We start from the raw sequence: 20521 nt of genomic DNA on the forward strand, positions 1-20521 counted from the left end.
AGTGAATGTTACATTATTATTTCAAGACCTGCTTTACTGCAGTGTGGTTTTTCTTGATCTTTCTAACATATTTCTTTAGAAAGCTTTCTCAGGAATTTCCTACACACTCATTTCTGAGAAGTCAACATCACCAGTTAAGCAACTCCACCTTTACCTTCAAGTATATGCAATTTCTACAAAAGATGAGAATCCAAACAGACTGCCTTAAAAGCTCACTACTGTGCTTTAACTCTAGTCTACTTTCCAATTTTAAAAAGCAGTTAGCACAGATTCAGTCATTTTAGGCATATCCCATAGCTGCTGAAAGGGCTGGTCACACACACAGCTCAGCCACACGCTCCTGCTCTTTCCTTTGTTCTGACACTATAAATTCAATGCAGTCAGTCCGATGACTTAAGTGATCTGGCAAGAAATTTTTTTAATTACTGCTTTCATACAAATGGGTTCACAAGCAGTTCTGACTCTCTAAACAACTACGCAGTCTCTGAATAGCCAAGTACAGGTAGGAAGCTGCAGGTATGTGTGGAAGCCAATAGTGAGCGAGATTACCTCTTCTAGTGAGCAGTATAAATTGATCTAGGGCTGTGTAATTACAAAGTCACCTTTACTCTCATCTCCTTTGGATTTAAACTAATAAGCACCCAGAAAATTGATACGTTAGATTAAGGCATGAGGGAAAATAGGCGATATACTTACCAGATGTTCTTTATACAATTTTCTATAACAAGAAGCTGTATCTATATATTTTCATTCTTACAGCATACACAGTGAAAGAAACAAGCTAAACCCAATTAGTTTGTTTCACCTATTACAAACCTTCTAAGGAGGTTAGAATCATGTTTCTGTAGCTAATGCCGTAACAAAAAGGTTGGGAACAAGAAAGAAAGAAGTCATAACCATCTCCTCTCATTCAAGCATTCTCTAACAACTTGCACATCTTTGTGCACTAAGATTAGGTGATAGAAAACAGGTGTGACAAATCCTGACAAGCAGATTTGCTATCAGCAACTACATGTGTAAAAGAACCTAAAATATCAGGTTAATGTTCTGCTCAAAAGGAATATTAAGTGCATGCAAAAGCCTTAACCAATTTCTTCTTTAAAAAAAAAAAAAACAACAGTGCTGAATTCTGACCCAAATTCTTAATGTGAAATCTTATGCAGAGTTAAGAATGGGGTCAGTTTGCATTCCCTGTTCCTCACCTCCTCCTCTGGCATCAGCTTTCTTCGGCCATCCTTTACTGGGAAGCCGCTTCCAAAGTCCTTGGATGAGATATCAGCCCCATATTCCACAATGACATCTTCTTCTATGCTGCTCACCAATCGCCAGAACTCTTTTTCTACAAGCTCAGTGGGAACCATCTGCAAGCAAAAAAGATGTTAGGCTGTGTGCAGATAAGACCCAACAAAGTTATCATTCAAGCAATAAATCATTACTAATCCCCATAAATTTTCAAACACCGAGGCCACACCTTCTCTCTCCTCCATCTCAAAGACATACAGTATGGTCTGTATTCCTTAACAGTGGCAGCAGTCACTGGATGTCACATCGCAGGGGATGGAATGAACAAAAAAGATGGGGTTACTAGTAGTACAGCTAAAAAGAAGGGGAATAGAGACAGCCAGCAGAAGCCAAGTAGCAAACAGAATGAACAGCATGTACAGTCCAAACTATTTCAGAGGATAATGATTAGAACTTCTGAGTAATAGTAAGGAAATTCAGATAAAGTAATGTGTTCAAGAGTATAGTCTTCATGCAGCTCATTATAACTCATAACGATTTATTCATGGAGCTTACTTGTAAAATAAGCTCTGGTCTTTACTTTGCTCTATGCCCCCAAGTTGTACCATAAATTGGAGCCCTTAAAAGGTAGAAGCTTTAGCAAGAACGTCCATGAAATTCCAAAGAACCCTGAGCGGAGAAGGAACTTGGTACTGCATGCAGTCTACAGGACAGTGGAATTGATGAAGTGCACCAAAGCAGAAATGCCAGTTCTAAAAATACTGCTGAGAAAAAACCCTGATTATCAGACTCTGCCTGTTGATTTGTCTACGAAGAAAGACTAATAAGGAGAGAAACCATGATTTATCCTCTGAACAAATTAAACCAAGACCAAAGCCAGAGAAAGGGCAGGAGCTTTGCTGAACAGGAACAAGATACTTAGTTCAACTAATCAAAAAGGGCAAGAACTTTGGCCAATAAGGTATACCCTAGCAAGCAATAAAGCTATTTATCCATCACAGGAAAAAGGTGAAATGAAGTTGAAATGAGACCAGATGCCAGAAAGGCAAGTCATTTGTTTACATGTTTGAAGTTCATGGTGTCTCTTTAAACAAAGCTAAGACGCCTCAGCAATTATTCAGTATCAGCAGAAACCTCTTCTCTTTTATCCCTGCAAGGAATCACAACAAAAGATGAAACTCACATGGACTGGCATATTGAAATAATCAGACTTGAAGTTATCAGCCATTTCACCAAAGCTCTGGAGAGTATATTCCCTGACAGCTTGTTCAAATCCAAAGGCCTCACGGGGTTTGTTGCATTCCTAGGAGACAGAACATAAAAATATTGTTCCCTGCAGATTACAATAGTCATATTTTCAGGAAAAAAAGAATTAAAAAACTAGTGCCCACCCAAGTCCTTACCAAACACAACAAGCTATCAGTTATGAGTGCTTTTCTCATCTGAGGAAGTCCTAACACAACAGAAACAGAACAGAATTAATTGCACAGAAGCTAATCTAACACAATAAACCTCAATGCTACCCACTTCTGCTTTCTTGTCCAAAACTAAGTTTCATCATCTCCTGCTGCCAGCCACAGAATAAGAGAAGGCACAAGAAGCTTAAACAGCCATAAGACATTTCTTAGGCACACCAGATGAAAGCATCTACAGAACAACTACACATGAACAAACGCTGCCAGTGCTTCAGTCTTAACAAGTCAGTAAATCAGCTGATTTGGCACCATCAAAGTATACAGAAGGAAAGAGGAAGAAGGAAATTAAAACAACGCAACACAGCTAACAACATACATGGTCCAACTGACAAAAAACCTTCAAGTTTTCCACCCTATCCCCATTCATCCCAAAAGCACAAGAAAAAGCAGTTCATATTTCAGCTACTCTTCCCAGCCATTTCTAGAGTGTCCTTTACAGCCCATTTGTATATGACAAAATATTTATATATACACAAGACATTTAAACACAAACAAGACCTAGAACTATCTGAAAGTCCGATGTTCTGTCATAAAGAAACAGGACTAGAAAGGAACTCAAGAGATCAGTAGTTATTTTCTACAAGAGGAACTATCCTTAGACTATGCCCAATACTAAAAAAATTAGTTCTTAAACAGAGCCTGCAACACGGACTCTATAACATTTGTAAACAACATCAATACTGTCCTGAATATATATATAAAGAGCCCTTACTCTGTTCTTCCTAGCTACTGTTATTGCATCCTGCTGTTAACATTTCACCATCTGTAATTAACATTTGAAGTAAAAACTAAGGCAAAAAGCACTACTGAACACTTTAAACAACTAATAGCAGAAAGATGTTTACTCTCCATTACACAATACAGCAATGTTTTTCCAGTTTTCCCTCTTACTTCCAATGTATTTCCAGAATTTAAGTACTTTCTGTATCACTTCCAATAACAATTTATTTTGGACCTCAACTTTCCCAATCTTGCCCCTACACATGTATTTTCCCTTGAGAACAAGACCTCCCTGTTTTTTACTGGGGGTACTGAAATTTCTTTTGAGTTCCCACATCCCTGAACCACTGCAGCCATTATATTTACTACTATATTGTTTAAATTACCTCTACATGGGATTCTTAGTTTGCTAATACTCCCTTATTGCTGCCTCTTAAATGAAAAACATGCAGCTTAATCCACTCTGTAAGTGGCAGCCCAAAGGGTTAGTTCCACCTTTTCACTTGCCTGTAACTATGTATTTCCACCTCTCTCACAACACCTTTACCAGAGTTCATCTGAAAATCTAATCTTGGCAAGGGGTTAGAGAGCAGCAAGCTGATCCCCCTCATTATGTGGCTGCACAACTATTCATACACCACCATTACGAAAACAGCAGAAGCCCACAGTGGGAAGGACGTTTGGGATTTGGGGGAAAAAGGGCATACATACAAGTGTATGTGATTGCTCCTTCTGGAAAAAGCTCAGTCTAATAACTTAAAAACAGTCACAAAATTACAGATGTTGAAACAATAAGCTTTTTTTCTTTTCAATTCCACATCTACCAATTTCCTGAGGCTGCAAAATTTGTTTTCTTAAGACAAATAGCAAGCCAATCAAATGATGTTTACTGCCTTTAGGCCTTTGATCAGTCATCTCTTGGTCTTTAGTAGGTTTTCTTCTTTTTGACAATGAAATTCAACTAGTTTCCACTTTCGAAGCCTCAACACTTCATTTTTCAGTTTAAACCAAACCTAAAATAGCTACAAGTTTTTTAATTATTTCTTTTTTACTTTCTGCTACAGGCTATTCTGAAGAATGGTAAAGCTTTCTAATAATTAAAGCTCCCTGTTATGCCCAAATTGCATACTTTGATTACTTCACAATTTACAAATGTCTCATCATTATGCAGAAACATTTATCACAACCTTACTTCTAGCCCTAATTTCCCACTATCAGCTTATCAAATTGAGTTTCAGCTCTTAGCATACAACGGCTGAAGTTTAGCTGTCATGTAGCTGCACAATAAACCAAGGTCATGGCCAAGCTCTAGAAGGAACAGTTCTCTCTCCTTAATGACTCATCAACCAAAAACAGCTGGAGATTCACAGCTCATCTTGTCAATATTCCAAACAAAACTACTGAGCTGAACTGTTGTTCTTCTGATCTTTCCAGGAATACAAGTAAACATTTAAAGCTCGTGTAGTTCTTTAACTGTACCTCAGCAACACACTTCGGACACCTCCAGTCACCTTTGGGTACATCAGGTAAAGGAGGAATCAAGCAAAAAGTGTGATAGCTGTCATCACATCCATCACACAGTAGCAGTTTGTCTTCATTATTTCCTCTGCCACAGAATAAGCAAACATACAAATCAACCTGTGGAGAATAAAAGGAAAGAAGAAACAGTAGTTACAAAAAGCTTTCTTCATTCAGAACCTACCTGCCTTAAAACAAGGAACAAAGGATGTAATCCTAAAGTCCAATATATGAACATCAACGCAGTCTCTTCTGGTTTTTGAGAAGCATTGATAATGAACTATTATGCTTCAAAACAGCAATAGGCAATAGGTGGGGGACAGAGGGACTTTGGGTACTGCAAAATAACTATCCAGTTCTGTTGAGCAATTGTTTTCTATATAACTCAAAAGCAGCATATCATTTACATTATTTCAAAGCAAAAGAGTAGGTTACAATTTTTAGAACTTCACGTTCTCCCTTTTTATGGGCCTCGCTCATGGAAAGAAAAAAAAACTCAAACTAAATCCCTGCAAAGAACACGCGGCTGAGGAAAATCTCCAAAAACTATTCCAGAAACACACATGCCATCATTTGCAACAGCATAGTGATTATCTTTGCAATGGAAAAAAAGAGGTAACTAAACTCACAAACCTACTGATTTCAGCCTAAAAACCCAAGGGGAAGGGAAGGAAATGGCATTGTAAAGGTACTAACTTCTTTCTCCTTTTCTTCAAAATAAAGGATAAAGGTTCCAAATGGTGAGACATAAGTATTAATCTCAATACAATTTTTGCAGGTCTCTGTCAAAGATAATCCATCAACAAGAACAACAGTGGGAAGTTTGTTCAGAGAGCAAAGAAAACCATATCAACGGTTTTCAAATTTTCTTTGCTGTTGCTTCCTGTACTGTCCAAAGGACTTATACTATAAACATCTAATATAGTACTGGAGACCTGTAACATAACTTAAATGAAGAAACTGTGTAATACCTTATCACAGTTAAAAAAAAAATTAAGTGTCAATTTTTAATAACATGAACTTCATGAATAACGCTCCAAATCCTGTTATTACTCCTGTCTGTCACTGGGCAATGCAGGAGAAGCGTTATTTCCTGCATGCAGCTCAAACTAACACCAGAAATGGTGGTGGTGTTCTTTGGAGGTCCGTTATACTCATTAGGACATCAAGAAAACATGTGCTTTCCACCTGATTAGGTTCACACAGTTGTGTTAAATACTTGATGTCAATCCCATCTCAATTACACGAGCCAAGGTAAGTAGTCAGGTGTAGCTTTGTAGCTATGCAATAACATACTTAAGTAGATTGCTCAGGTTTCTTAAGAAACCGTTTTAAAAAATAATGTGGTTCTACTAAGAGACATATCACTTCCCCATTTTGTAAAAATCCATGCACTTATCCTCACAGAATACCACGTCTGTCTGAAACACTGAACTAGCTGCTTTTGTTGCAAGTATATAAAAGGGAGGGAGAGGTACCTTAGCAAACATTTCCAGGTTCTCTTCACAAAACTAAAAATTAAAGTGGCAGGCATAAGAGGAGACTATTCTGATACACACCAGTTAACTATCACTAATAGCACTACCTTCTCACCAAATTTATAGTAAGGTATGCCATTTTATTTATATGAGCCCAAGTGATGATTTGCCAAATACAAAGACTGCACTGAAATACGTATTCACAACAAGCAGATCTGATTACACAATAAACACAAATAAGTCTCCTAGTCACACAAAGGAATGCAGTTAAGACTGATGATACATCACTATGCTTATCAAGGGGAGAGGATAATATAAAAAAGTTATTTTATTTCAGTTTGTATTTTACAGAAAGAGAAATGAAAGAAGTATAAACAAAGTTGCTCCACACTACTTTTCAGACAGAAGTTATATAAAGCTCATTTATCACCTATGCACTTCAAAGATTGATTCCCTCAAAGATCTCTCATCCACATTTCAAAAATAAAACACGGAACCAAACGGTACTTACTAAGTCACAGAATTTCAGAAGATTACAGTTAGAGCAATACAGTTCCAAAATAGCAGTTCTGTTGCTACAGTATTTTAATTTTCTCTTATAAACAGGAGTCAAGGGAAAGAATAAACAAATACAGTTTTCTATAAAGAAACAGAGACTAGACAAAGTATTTTTAGACTAAAGCATATTTAAACAAAATGGTCACAACACTTACAGAGCCTAGGAACATCATGTACTCTGATGTAGCATAATTAAAAAAAACATGAAGTCATACAAATTCTAACTCAGCTGCAACGGCAGAATGATGTCTTTTAAATATCTGGCTTCTCTCAATTTTTAATTCCCCAGGATGCATTTGCACACATGAAAATACAATTACTAGAAACTTTCAGTTGCCTTGCACTTCTATGGTTAAAATTTAAAAGAAGCTCTTTTAAGTGTTCTCAGGCAAAGAAAAAGAACAGCTGAATTATTAGTGAAAAGCCTAATTCATAAGATATTAAAAGCATGTCTTCATTCATGGTCACATACACATTAAATTATGATATGTAGAAGTAGAAAGTCATGTGCTATGAAAGACATTAAGAACAATTACACACTGCTTTTCTATAGCCACACATCAGTGCTCTAAATATTTCATTTTTCCCCTTAGGATTTCTCTTGCATGGACTTAGAATAGTGACTAGTTTAAACTCGGAAAAGTCATTAAAGCTAGAATGGAGAGCCTCAAATTACCTTTTAAGAAAGAAAAATTGTATTATAATTGTTCCACAAAGGAAACGTCAAATAGAAGTGAACTTCTGAAGGCACAGAAGTGTATGGCAAATGAAGCTATAGAATCATAGAATCACCATGAAACCCATGATCAGCAAATACTTTCACGTTGCAACATTCTTCCTGTTTGAAATATTAAAACAGATCCTAGAACACAGATTATTTTTCAAAACACCGTTCATTCTTCCCATAACAAGTATCATCTGCTGCAGTGTCAATCCATGCATTTTCTCGAGGTGTCTGGAGTTTACAAAAATAAAAATCTTAACAAATCAATTTCTTATTATCAGAAATCACAGCAAAGGAATCAAACTTACAAAGTTGACAGAAAGAGTTCCTTTGCGTTGCCTCATCTGCATCCCAAATGCTTCTGATCTGGTTCCCTTGCGTCTTCGTGTCACCTCATCTTGAAGTCAAATAAAGATAAAGGCTATTAACATCACACTGAGATAGGCAAAAACAATACAGACATCCAGCCTGGTACCCTGCCTTCCATATTAGAAACTACCCGACAGTCCAAGGAAAGCAAAAATGCCTTGTTTTACCTGGCCAATATAAAATAAACAAATACTAGGAAAATATATTTCACTTACCAGGTGATCCCAATGGCCTCAGGAAATAGAGTGAACTATTCTGACAATTTGTATACTTAGCTGGCAGGATCAGTATCAGTACTGTCAAATCCTCTTTTCCCTCCAGTCACTCTGTGCAACAGCTGCTTAATTGTTATTGTTACTATATAATACATAAAGAGCTGAAACTATGCCAAATTGCATGAAGCACCCTGCAAATCTTTCTCAAGAATGAAACCCTAGAATACTTGGCTTTCTTTTTGCAGTTATAATGATTCCCTTACTTCTTAATGCTACCTCTAGAGACATTAAGAAAGATTTAGCAGCCTCATTACTTTAGAAGGCGATGAGCCCAAGATTTAATTACCCTCTTTATCCTTTGTTCCCAATGTCAGTCCCATCATCTTGGGTCCAGCTCCAAAGATCTGCAACTTCTTCAGTTCAGTATTTCTACTCATTTCTCCTCCCTCTGCCTAAAATTAAAACCAAGACCACATAAGCACAAACCATTAATATTTCCCCTCCAGGTCTCTTCATGTTTTGTTTATATTCCACCCTCCCACATCACCTGCTCAAAAGGAAACAGAGGCATAAAAAGACAAGATTTTCTGTTCCTAAAGCAAATGGAATAAAAGACAGCATCTTTGTCTCAATTTTCCAAATTATTTCCCATTTAGTACTAGAGATAAACTACAGAAAGTCACCTATATAGCAAATAAGAGAACTAGGTTTGACATTTAGCAAAAATTGAGTAAGGAGAACACCACAGCAGTGTTTTCCAAAATCACCACAATTCAGTCAAGTGCTGGGATGTTAACACATACACTGTTTCAAGAAGATTTTTTTTATCTGCCTCCTTAAGAAGACAGATACACATGACACTGAGGAGTTCCAACGTACTTCCTTTAGACTGGATGCTCCTGGATTTATTTGTGATGCAATGCTATAACTCTCAGATCGCAGCTACTCATGCTGACTCCACAGCTTCAAAATCAGAGCTGAAAAGATGCATTAGGTGGCAAATCCATGCCCCTGCCAGTGTTGTTTCCTGAAGTGTTCTGTTGAACTGAATTCTTCCTGTTTCCTATTACTGGCCTGTCTCATTTTCCCACACCGTTGCCACTTACCTACCAACAAAAAGAACCTTCGTATTCTGTTTTTATCTGCAACACAATTACCTTGGCATTTTTCTTCACGTTTTCTCCTTATGTTTTGAAAAGGGTTTCTAAGCTGATCTAGAAGGCCACTAAATACTCATCATTTGCAATCTTCCTCCCCAAATCCACTCATCCTAAAAGATCTCAGCACATCTAATTTCAACAGTAAGTTACTTGAAAGTAACCGTGTTACTTTCCACAGCGTTATGGCCTGATAGATCATGCACTAAGTAAAGCCCCTTGGGGTGACAAGTATTCTGGTTTTAATCGATAAACTAAAAACTACCCCAAATTCAAATGCATTTGCAATAAAGCTAACAGAAGGGTGGTAATTTCCACTTATCCAAACTAAATCAGTTGCTTTTCTTGCTTCCAGAACACATTAAATCAAGTATAATTCCCTAGTCATTATTACATTTTTGTGATATTTAAGAGTCTCTGTTCCCACCGAACTTTGTATGCAGTATGCTAATTGGCATCTTTCCAAACGACTACTGATATTCCAGTTTTGCACATATATGAATTCTATGTTGCTATTAAATTATTTTCACTTTAGATACATGTTACCAACTTCATAAACCAACTCTGAAATTGCACTAACCAGCAAACTTCTCTCAAATTTCTCAGTTTTTGGCTCACAAGCCATAAGTAAACACTGACTTTTTGGGTTTTTTTTAATTTTTTTTTTTTTGCTCTACAAGGAAGCCTACCATCTGAATGGAGATACAGTCCCTTAGTTCCCATTTGAAATTCATTAACAGCTCATCCATTCTCTCAACTAATAAAACTTAACAAAATCAACCCACAATACACTTTTCAGTATAGTACAATTTTCCATTATTTCAGCAACATCAATGAACACTCTCCACAATTTCTCTTTCCTTCAATATGACCCAAGACAGTTTCCTCAACGATACCTGAAAAGTAATTTTACTATCATTACTTACTAAAAGCCAATCATTAATGTGCAGCAATCTCTCTTCAGCTTTACAGCTCTGTTTGAAAATGCATTGCCTAAATATATTTTCCTAATTCCATCGTTGAGATTATTTGGATTCCACTCAATCTAAACGAATGCAATCCATTCATGATCAAGCAGAAGAAGTTACACTGTTTTCAAAAAGAAAACATTGCATATTGAAAGGGAAATGTTTTTTAAAAGTCAGATTTCTATATAACCTTATGAACACTGCCTGGATATCAGTAGTTTAAGGCGTGAACACCAAAAGCATTCAAAAGCCTCAATGAACAGTCTTTCCGTGGTATCCTTTAAGACTGTATGAAAACACCAAATTCAGAACTGTGAACACGTGGAAGCAGAAATCTTGCATTTCTTGCCATTTTCTCATTGCTTACAACACAAAACTCCATCACACTTTTGCATTATGTTTTTTCCATATAAGTGAAATCACTTGATTAAACTGCAATTCTACTCTCAGCTTATCTTTTCCTGAAAGATACAGATGTAACTTTCTTTTATACCTTTTCAGCTGAAAGTATAACCCAAATGCTTTTCTTGTATTACAGGCAAATCATAATAACGTGATCCAATTACACCGCATTCACATGCTATCTTCTGTTGTCCTGCCTTCATCAACTTTGAAACATCTGCATTCCCACCACTCTCAACGTGCACGACCAGAATAGTTACATCGAAGAATCAAAATACTTCTGTGTTTCGGGCATTTTTAAGCATCTTTCAGAGATCTTTTGTTTCACACAGTTATTCCCCTGGAAAGAATTCTTTAAAAGTGGAGGGGAATCCGAAATCTGATATACTGCTTAAAATTGGTTTTCATTTTTCAGAAAAACTCTCTGGACCTTAAGTTAAAATCCTTTGAAAGGACAACATTTACCTTTTTGTTCCAGCACTGTATTTCTCTACCAGAAATCATCATGATGTAATCTCGTTAGATAAATTCCTTGCCACTTAAAATACACCCTAACAGATCATCTATGAAGATATATCACAGTCTTTTCTAAGAAATAAGTATTCTCCTAACTTTAACCTTTCCTTGAGGATATTCTCTTTTCCTAATCTGAATTAATTCTACTTTTCATTGTCCCTTTCCTTATAAGCCTTTAGTAATTCACTTGCCCTCTGGTTTTATTTGTGATAGCTTTCTTCAGAGAAAAGGAAAAGAGAATGAAGCATTAAGTTTATTTTTGAGCAGAATCTCTCATCGTCAAATCATTCTCTTCCTATTCAGAGACAATGTATTCAACTGACATTCGACTGTAGTATTCAAAGACTCCCAACCCATCTTTCACAAAGGAGAATTCCATTCCTCATTTTCTTTCATTTTTCTCTTTCTCCAAAAAGTCAAAAATTTGCTCTTCAAAAGCCTGCCAATCCTCTTATACTGCTGAGGATCTTTGTTTATTTCAGTAATTACTGATTACTAGCTTTATGCTTTCTTATTCATCACCTGCTCTCAGGTAAGTTATCTGCAGGAAGAGGATGCAGACCATTCTTGGAAATTACTTTTAGCACTCGGAAAAAAAAACGTATTGAAATGTGAAGATCAGTGCAGTTATCTGTGCTCACTACCCAGACACTGGACTACTCAGCACACTACACACAAATCATTCTGATGTTTCAGCTAGAGCCGGACAACATTTATTTAGCATCTTCTTACATTACTTGCTTGTTACCTGTTCTCTGAAGACTATCTAGACAACTTCTGACATTAACCAAGGTATGCACTTCAAACAATAAACAGAGTCCTGCCTATGATAAGGACGCGTGTTGAAATCCGGAACCATTTCTCAGCATTTCCCAGCATTTACACTACTAACATTGGTGCTACTGAGGACAAATCCATTTCTAAATACAGTTTCAGAGTCAACTTATGAGTTATACACAGTTTCCAACACAACCAAAAAATACTTCTCCTGGCTATGCAAGGAAGTTGAGTTTTCCCTGTATTAAAGAATTTGTTTCAGACATTTTAATAACTAATGCTTCAAAGATAATGTGGGTACAGGGCTAATAAAAGGTATTTAAATGTATTTATTATTTTTTGCAGATGATCCAAAATCATCTCTCATTTCCACAATGCAGCCCCTTCAAATGAAATGAAGCAGCCACACCGTGCCAGGATAACCACAGAATTTTTTTTTTTCCAACAAGGAGACATGACAAGTATCATTATTCTACTGAAATCAGCAAGAGAAAAGATTGCACAACCTCTTAATAACATAGTGACACTTTCATACCATGTATGAGAAAAAGGTCATACACCACAGCCTAGGATTGCTTGTGTGATGCACTATTACACGGCTGCAATAGATAACATCAAGACAGCTTCAGTAAGTTGATGAAAGAGACTAAAAAAGGAAAATCATGAAATCAGGAAAAAAACCCTGAAACTTTATAAAGGATACTCAGATATCTCAGTAACAAGAAAGATGCAGAAGAGTATTTAAAAAAAACACTCTTCTGATGCTTAAAATAAGTTTAGAATGGCATCAAGCAAGAAGTTTGCTGCATATAAATCCAGCTTTTGCCCATGTTCCACTGACAGGCCAGCAGGGAGCCACCTGCTGTGAATAGCCTTAGGATGCCGCCTGCAATAGAAATGTTTGCCAAAGGTGAAGGCCGGCTTTAAATAGTGCAATAGAAGCAATGGAGTCATCAGGACAAGCCTTCAAGATTATTTCTAATGATACAGCATTTAAAAAGGTGGTGATTCAGTTTGCACCGAGATTTACTGGGGGGTACTCCCAGGCTTTAACATCACCTAGCAGAATACCAGAAGTTCCTACACCACCACTAATCCAGAAGAAAAGAAAATGCTGAGCGTCCCCCTACATACCTGTTTCACTTCTTCAGAAAAAAAGTTTGTCCTGCTTGACCGACTGTCCTGTTAGTTAGTCCCAAGTGCAATAGTCACAATTAAGAAAGACTTACCTACAAGTATTTTCATTCATGTAACTAAAAGGCTAAACCTATCTGAAATAGTCTGAGAAGAAAAACAACTTTTCTAACTTCCCACAGGCAGAAGTTTAAACATAATTTCATAAATAGCTTTTTATCCTTTTAGTTTTCACAGATATATTCACTACAAAGATACCTAGGCCACCTGTCAACAAATAAAAAGTATCTTTTACAAGTTATCAGATAAGCAGTGCCATCTCCTAAGCAAACCAGGCCTCAGAAACATCCTTCTCTGGATTTTATTTAAACAGAGACTGCTTCCTGGTGGTGCTGTTGAGCAGGCTCCCACAGCCAGACAAGGGCACTGCCAGCACTGCTGCGAAGTGTTCTCTGTCCTTAGAAGTCAATTAATAGGGATACCTGGGATTTGACACGCCTGGTTCTCTTCAGCACAACGTTCATTCTTGAAGCCTGCTTTGGGGAAGCCTGGGCATCTGAGCTGAGGTCCTCAGCTTCCACTTTTTCCTTAAGGTCCAAGTTCTGCTTTTGGATGCCCTAAAGGACCAGAGCACAGGACACCAGGCTGATTGACCAGACAGGGCTAATCAATTCCATGGCTGGAGAACCATTCTGTTTGCTAAGAAACAGGATGAGCGAAATCACACAGCATTACACATGTCATTTGGACAAGAGGGCAATTAATCTATGCACCCTTCAAACAATGAAAATGGATCTTAACTGCTTACTTATCAAGAGAGAGACAAAGACATCTTTCTAATTAATCATATCATATTTTGCCCCATTTTCCTTCCCAGTCGGGCTGGCCTCAGTTGTAGAAAGAAATGGCTATCACAAAATAACTACACAAGGTCACATTACAATTTCTAGCGCTGTTCTGTCTCAGCTAAGTATGAGGGTGGCTCCAGGTTTGTTTACACAGCTAGAGTTTCTCAAAGCACAGACCCTACATCCTTGTTATATGCAATAACAAGTAACATTCTGTGCAGTTTGGGTCCTCTCGTCATACCCTGAAAGAGAAGCATCTCACCATAAGGCTGACCCCAGACTGGAAGAGCTCATAAGGGTATAAGATCCGTTCATAATGAGACTTCAGTAATGACCCCGTGCCTTTTCCTGGCAGGTAGCCAAGCCGACTTGCCACTTTAGACCATTTCTTCTCTTTAGTGACTACTTCAAAGCCTCCTTTGCTGGCAACAATCTGAAATGCATAAATAAAGTTAAGTGTTTTGATCTGCTCTCACCACCTTGTATAAATCAAGAATCTCTTAAACCAACCAAATGTTAAAAGGTTCTATTAAAGAGAAACAAAACCCTGAATTTAGTTTTTGTTTCCTGAAGGACTAGAACTTTAACAACTGAGCACTCTATCTCCATTACTTAATACGTTTAAAAATGACAATCTTCCTTGTAACTGTAAATTGCGTACCGTCCTGGACAGGAGGAGTCCCAACAGTTAAGATTTATGATGTGTTGGAAAGAATACAAACCCTAGAAGCAGAACAAACTGAAAAGTTATCTCTCATCAGACTTGTACTCTGATGAAAAACACAAGTATGGCCAGGAATGAAGCCCTTTCTAACGGATCCCAGGCAGAAAGGGAGCACTGGAGCTCACGACTTCAGTTACAGAAAACCTTAACAGAAAAGTCTACTGTAAAAAAAAAAAAAACCACGGAGAAACTGAACTTACCTTGCAATTTATTCAGTCCAGTTTTTACACCTGACTTCAACTGGTTTGAGTCTAGTAATTCACATACAGAACTATCACTGCATACATGTACGCAGAATGAAAAATGACAATTTGCCTCCAAGCAATGACCAAAAGAGCACGAGTTGCTTCCTCAGAAACACTGCCTACATTTCCACTGACTACATTCCCTTTAGTTTCCCTGTCAAGCAGCTCAAAATCTAAACTGATTGCAATTTCATTTACATTATTTTAAGACTAATAGCATTTCTACAATAGCATGGTTTTGCATTACGTTTCTCCACACCAGGACCAAAATTCATGCTTGAAGTTTCACAGACTGTTAGAAACCCCAATGCAAAAACATTATTACTGGAATGAAATTTGTGGTTTACTTTTGAAGCTTAGGTAAATTCAAAAATCTGATTGTGACAGTGACAAATAAAGCAGTTAATCCTGGTTCCTCCTATAAACAGAGAAAGGTAAATTTAGATAAAACACAATTTTTTTTTCACGCATGCAGCAAAATACTAAAAAAAGCATTTTAAATAAAATTATTCCTAAATTTCAACTTATCTTCAAAACGCCCATGAAAATTTGATGTATAAAATTATATTATTATAACAAGCTTTAACCTGCATATATGCAGTGAACTAAAAAGTTCCAGCTCATAACAGCGACCCAGATATTTCCCAGTACCACTATGACATTCTGAATATCCCAGCAAGCCACTACAGACATGAAAAGAAAAAAAAATAACAGAGAATTTATCAGCTTTTTTTAGTATTTCATCAGCAATTCCTGACTCTTCAAAAGACTATGACTTTTTCCTTAAAAATAAAATGCATTCAGACTTTACATTTTTACTTACCTAAGCAATAGAAATGTTGATGGGGAATGGAAACTGATGCTCTAACCTAGAAGCACTAGAACTATCTTATTTCCTTACCTTTACCACATCTCAATTCCTTCCCCTTGCAAGAAGAAATCTACCTATTCATATTAACAATCCATCCTTAGGAGATAAGTTTATAACAGTGCAAAAGTAAATCCCAAGAAAAGTTTTATTTGTGTGCAAATTTTGAAAAAAACAAAACAAAAAAAACCAAACCCACACCAAACATAACTATAATAGCATAAATTTCTCAACAATTTTTAGCCTACCCTGCTTCGGAATTTAATTAAAATAATCATTCCAGAAGCTGACATAAACATACATCTTTGAGAGTTTATAATGTCTTGTGAAGATTCTCTACTAGTGGAGAGAAACTACAACAAAGATTCATTACAGAATTGCTAGGGCAGGAGCTGAACTGCACGGAAGTACACCACTGCCTTCTCTATAACCAACTCAAACTCCTGCAGCTCTACCATACCCAGGAAGATCCAGCAGCACTGGATCGATGGAAGGACTCCGTGATCTCAAAGGTCTTTTCCAACCAAAACAATTCCATGATTCTGTATGTAAAAAGGAGAACTAAAAAGCAAGCGGCCAGCTAACATCAGAATGATCAAGCTGCATACAAGGTAATGAAATACAGACTGTACAGAATCCAACCAAAGGCAATGGATTTAACTGTGCTTGACATCTGTGGTGGCCATTAAATTTAAAAATTCTACTTCATTACGTTTTCCTTTCATCACTCTCTCATTTAATCTCCATATTAATGAGATTAATGTTGTAAAACAAGCCCTCCCTGTTTGGCTTTTGGAAATTGAATGAAAAACAAGGTTCCAGTCAGACCAAGGCCTACAATTGCTTACTCACCTTGCTCAGACCATAGAGATCCAGTATTTTTCTCTCCACTACAGGGATTTTTAAATTGGATCCTTGGAGTTCCCAAAATTTTGCTAACTGATCCAAGAAGTCCAGCTTCACTCTTGTCATTGCCTACAATCAATAAAGGAAGACAAACGTGTGTCCCAAAACAAGTGTGACAATACCTTACAGTCCTGAAAAAAAATATCACAAATTTTTATAGTGTTTACATTTTCAAAGCACAATTTGGCAAGCGAAGTATTTCTTAGTTATGTAAAGAAAACCTACCTCAAAATAGAAATACTGATTAAAAAAATTTCTTTCAAACAAGAAACTGTAAATGCTTTTCTTTCTGCATTCAAGATCCTATAAACCAAACAGTTACCTAACAATTTATTAGTTTGAAACCAATACGCATACTTAAGAAAAATTAGCATTCAAGGGAGAAACGCAAGGCCAATTATTAAAACATACATTGGGAGGAAAGGGGAGAGTTATGAACAGTTTTTCATATACGCCTTAACCTTGCTTACGGGCCTCCTTCCTTAAGTATTTTTGGAGTATTCAAATCACTTTCCATGAGGAGACCTGTTTACAAGCCATATAATACACATTTTGTTATATGAACAGAGCAAGGCTTTGAGAAATGTTGTAGAGAAAACAAAAAACCAAGACAGAATGGGACTTCTACTCCTTTCAAGAAAGCTCCCACACAGTTTTGAATGATAAAATTAGCCAGCTATAACAGGTCTATAAAAAAATAGTCCATTTTAAGGCTTAACGAGTATTATCAAGACACCATAAAGTAACCAGAGGCTTCAGAAGAGCAGTAAATGTTTTAAGAAATAAAGAATTCATTGCTTGTGGAGCTCTGAAGGCTTGACACTGGCTGCTCTTGCCATACAACATGGTACTTGGCATTCATTTGCGACATTTCAGTTGAATGTGAAAAACTCTTGTGGTTATTTTGGGTAGTAAAATAAAAACCAGACTTCTCAAAGCCATAGAGAGTTATTTTATATGAACTCTACCACTGCCAAGTATAAATATTGATGTGGTCTCTGAGTTTCTAAAGTCCCCCCTCCATCCAGAAATCTGCCAAGATGCAAAACCCAAGTAAAGAGACCTGCTGTTTTCAGTGCAAATACAAGATTATAAAAACAATGGAAAAGCTCACCTCCAGCTCATTCAGGCGCTGAATTCGTGGAGTGAAACGAAAACTTTGTACTTCGCATGCAAATGGAGGCTGCCAGTCCTAAACAGAGACAGAAAGGTATTTCATTGCTTCAAGGAACTTCTCAAAAAATGCAGAAAACATAAGACCCTAACAATGTCTGAGCAAAGAAGCTCCCAAAAGTAAATGAGTTCCTCAGTACAACTGGTGACATCATTTTCAAATCGTATGATGTTCTTCTGCTTTTAAAATAATGGTCTTCCACAACATTTTAGTTCAAAGAAAGGGATCCTCACAGAATTAAAAACACAAAAGAAAATAAGTCTCAAAGCATTTCAGTATGCATTACCTCATGCTGAGTTTAAATATCAAAGATATGGTATATTGTAAATATCAGAGATACTGTAGCTTGCTGTTATTTATTTACTTTTTAAGATGTTCCATATATCCTGCACACTGCAAAATTCTCACCATCCAGAGAAACTCCAAATGAAGCATGTTATTACACACGCAACTTTCTCCATGTTTGTCTACAGTCATTTCAATAAAGATGACTAGTCAGAAATCCAGTTCTGTAACAAAAATGCAACCTTCAAAAGTGACTGTCTAAACACAGCAGTTGCTTCAACCACAAGTGCCTCCCAGACCCATCTCTGAAAACTGAGTTACAGCATCAAAGCAAGTATAAATCAGCTTTTTAATACTTTTTCAGGAAGCTTAAATTATAGTAGATTGTCTACCTGGCGGTAAATACAACAGAGTAAGGACAGCCCATTCCAGGTGGGCAAGCCATAACAAACATTTATTATTCACACTGCTACAGTATATAAAGGCCTCAAGCATGATTGTAAAATATTTACTGCTTCTAATAGTGGAAAAGAACAATAAATCAGTAAGGTTAGTATAAAGTGTCTGATTTAGTCCTCATTGGAGGCTGCAAATCAATCTGACACACACATCCTGCAAAACCCTGCAACGCAAACAGCCAAACAATCATGAAGAGAAATGCGTTCAGTGGCTAGGAAAGTTCTAGTTCCTCTCAACGATCAGGATCTGGATCAGTTTCTCATGGCCTCTCAACCTAAGCCATTCTGCTTATTTTAGAAAGGGCAGCCCCTTGGAGGTCAAGTTTTCACCATGTCATTAAACCAACTAAACAGATTCCAGCAACCCAGACAGGTCAGAAGGAGAGAAAGGATCATGAAATCCAGCCAGCAACCAGTATACAACATTGTTCTCAGCTACACTTTCTTTTCAGATTGTTTCCTTTCTCGCTATTTTTAACTCTCTTATTTCACAGTTATATTTAAAGTTCGGATTTACTTCGATAATTAAGTGCTCTAACCACCTTTTGCCAAACTGCCCGATGCTCATGTAAATGGCTTATCAGCTCACAAAGGCAACTCATTATAAAATAACGATCAAGTCATTGGGGAGATTAAGCTCCTACCTTCTAAACTACTACGTATAACCACAATTTCCCTGCACAAACAGGTTGGCCACACTTCTATTAACAGTTTAAAGATTACGTTTATAAACGACGATCCATTAAAAGAAAGGTCCTTCCTCCTCCCGAAGCAAGCGCCTGATATCACCTGCCATCCCTTTGCAGTTGCCCCAAGGAGGCCCCGTTGGGTTTGTTTTTTTTCCAAAACAATAAGAGCGTGAAGTCCCGGACACCGCCACGTTCTATTAGCTTCTCACCTGCTCCAAATCAACCTCTACAAAACCCACCCCTGAGGTCAAAGCCCACGCGGGTTCCTCGGTGCCCCGGCTAAGGTGGGCGGCACGCGGAACCCCAGGTGACCACGGGCCGCGCGGGAAGGGGCTCCCGGTCCCCCCGCTCCGCCCCCGCCGCCCCGCAGCGCCCCGGGGAGCCGCCGCCGGCCCCCCGCCCACCCCCGCGGGCGGTACCTTGGGGGGCCGGATCTTGCAGATGCCGGTTTTCTCGGCCAGGCCTCGGATGCGGCCGATGAAGCCGAGCGGGTCGCTGAACTCCTCCCAGCTGGGCTCGAACACGGGACACTCGGGCGGGGGCACGAACTCGGCGGCGTAGCGGGACCCGCCACCCCCCGCCATGGCCGCAGGGGGCGGGCGCCGCCGGGCGCCGCGGCGGGGCAGGGCTGCCGGGGACGGGGAGGGGACGGGGGCCCCTCAGGGGCGGCGGGCGCGGCCGGGCCGGGGGCCGAGGCGCATCCTCTGGCGGCGGCGGCCGAGCGCTGCTGTCCCGTCCCCCGGGGCTGCCTCCCTCCCCCCGCGTCGAGCCCCTCCGGCTCGCCTTCCACCTCGCCGGAAGTGACGCGTCAGGCTCGCAGCCCTCCCCTCCGGAAGCGGAGGGTGACGTTGCCTTCCGAGCCGAAAAGTAGTCCCTCCTCCTCTCTTGAGGCGAGGCGGATCCAGGCGCCAAGGGACCGGACGCCTCCCGCTCCCGCCGCTCCCGGAGGAACTCCTCCGGCTGATCCAAGAGCGAAACCGCTCCGCACGCCGCCTCTCAGGGCACCTCACAGCGCGGGGGGGAGGGGGGAACGGCGGTCGAGGAGTGGAGGAGGAGGGCGGGGCCTCGTCT

The 20521-nt window shown here is 38.7% G+C and overlaps 1 protein-coding gene across 2 annotated transcripts in view; it reads right to left on the reverse strand.

The window, feature by feature from the left end:
* The window catches only part of KDM5A (lysine demethylase 5A), a 49725-nt gene extending 29460 nt beyond the window's left edge, over positions 1-20265 (reverse strand). The window contains exons 1-10 of one of the 2 annotated variants that reach the window (XM_069860486.1): positions 19870-20262; positions 17959-18036; positions 16791-16913; positions 14364-14534; positions 13736-13870; positions 8646-8751; positions 8024-8112; positions 4917-5075; positions 2426-2545; positions 1203-1361 (exon numbers count right to left, since the gene is read on the reverse strand). In XM_069860486.1, coding sequence (XP_069716587.1) covers positions 1203-1361; positions 2426-2545; positions 4917-5075; positions 8024-8112; positions 8646-8751; positions 13736-13870; positions 14364-14534; positions 16791-16913; positions 17959-18036; positions 19870-20034 — 1305 coding nt within the window. In that variant the 5' untranslated portion in view covers positions 20035-20262. Of the gene's footprint in view, positions 1-1202; positions 1362-2425; positions 2546-4916; positions 5076-8023; positions 8113-8645; positions 8752-13735; positions 13871-14363; positions 14535-16790; positions 16914-17958; positions 18037-19869 lie in introns of both variants that reach the window. The other variant, XM_069860489.1, reaches the window with a different exon arrangement.
* Positions 20266-20521: the final 256 nt, after the last annotated feature.

This window comes from Phaenicophaeus curvirostris, chromosome 1, assembly GCF_032191515.1.
Source record: "Phaenicophaeus curvirostris isolate KB17595 chromosome 1, BPBGC_Pcur_1.0, whole genome shotgun sequence".
Classification (NCBI taxonomy): domain Eukaryota; kingdom Metazoa; phylum Chordata; class Aves; order Cuculiformes; family Cuculidae; genus Phaenicophaeus; species Phaenicophaeus curvirostris.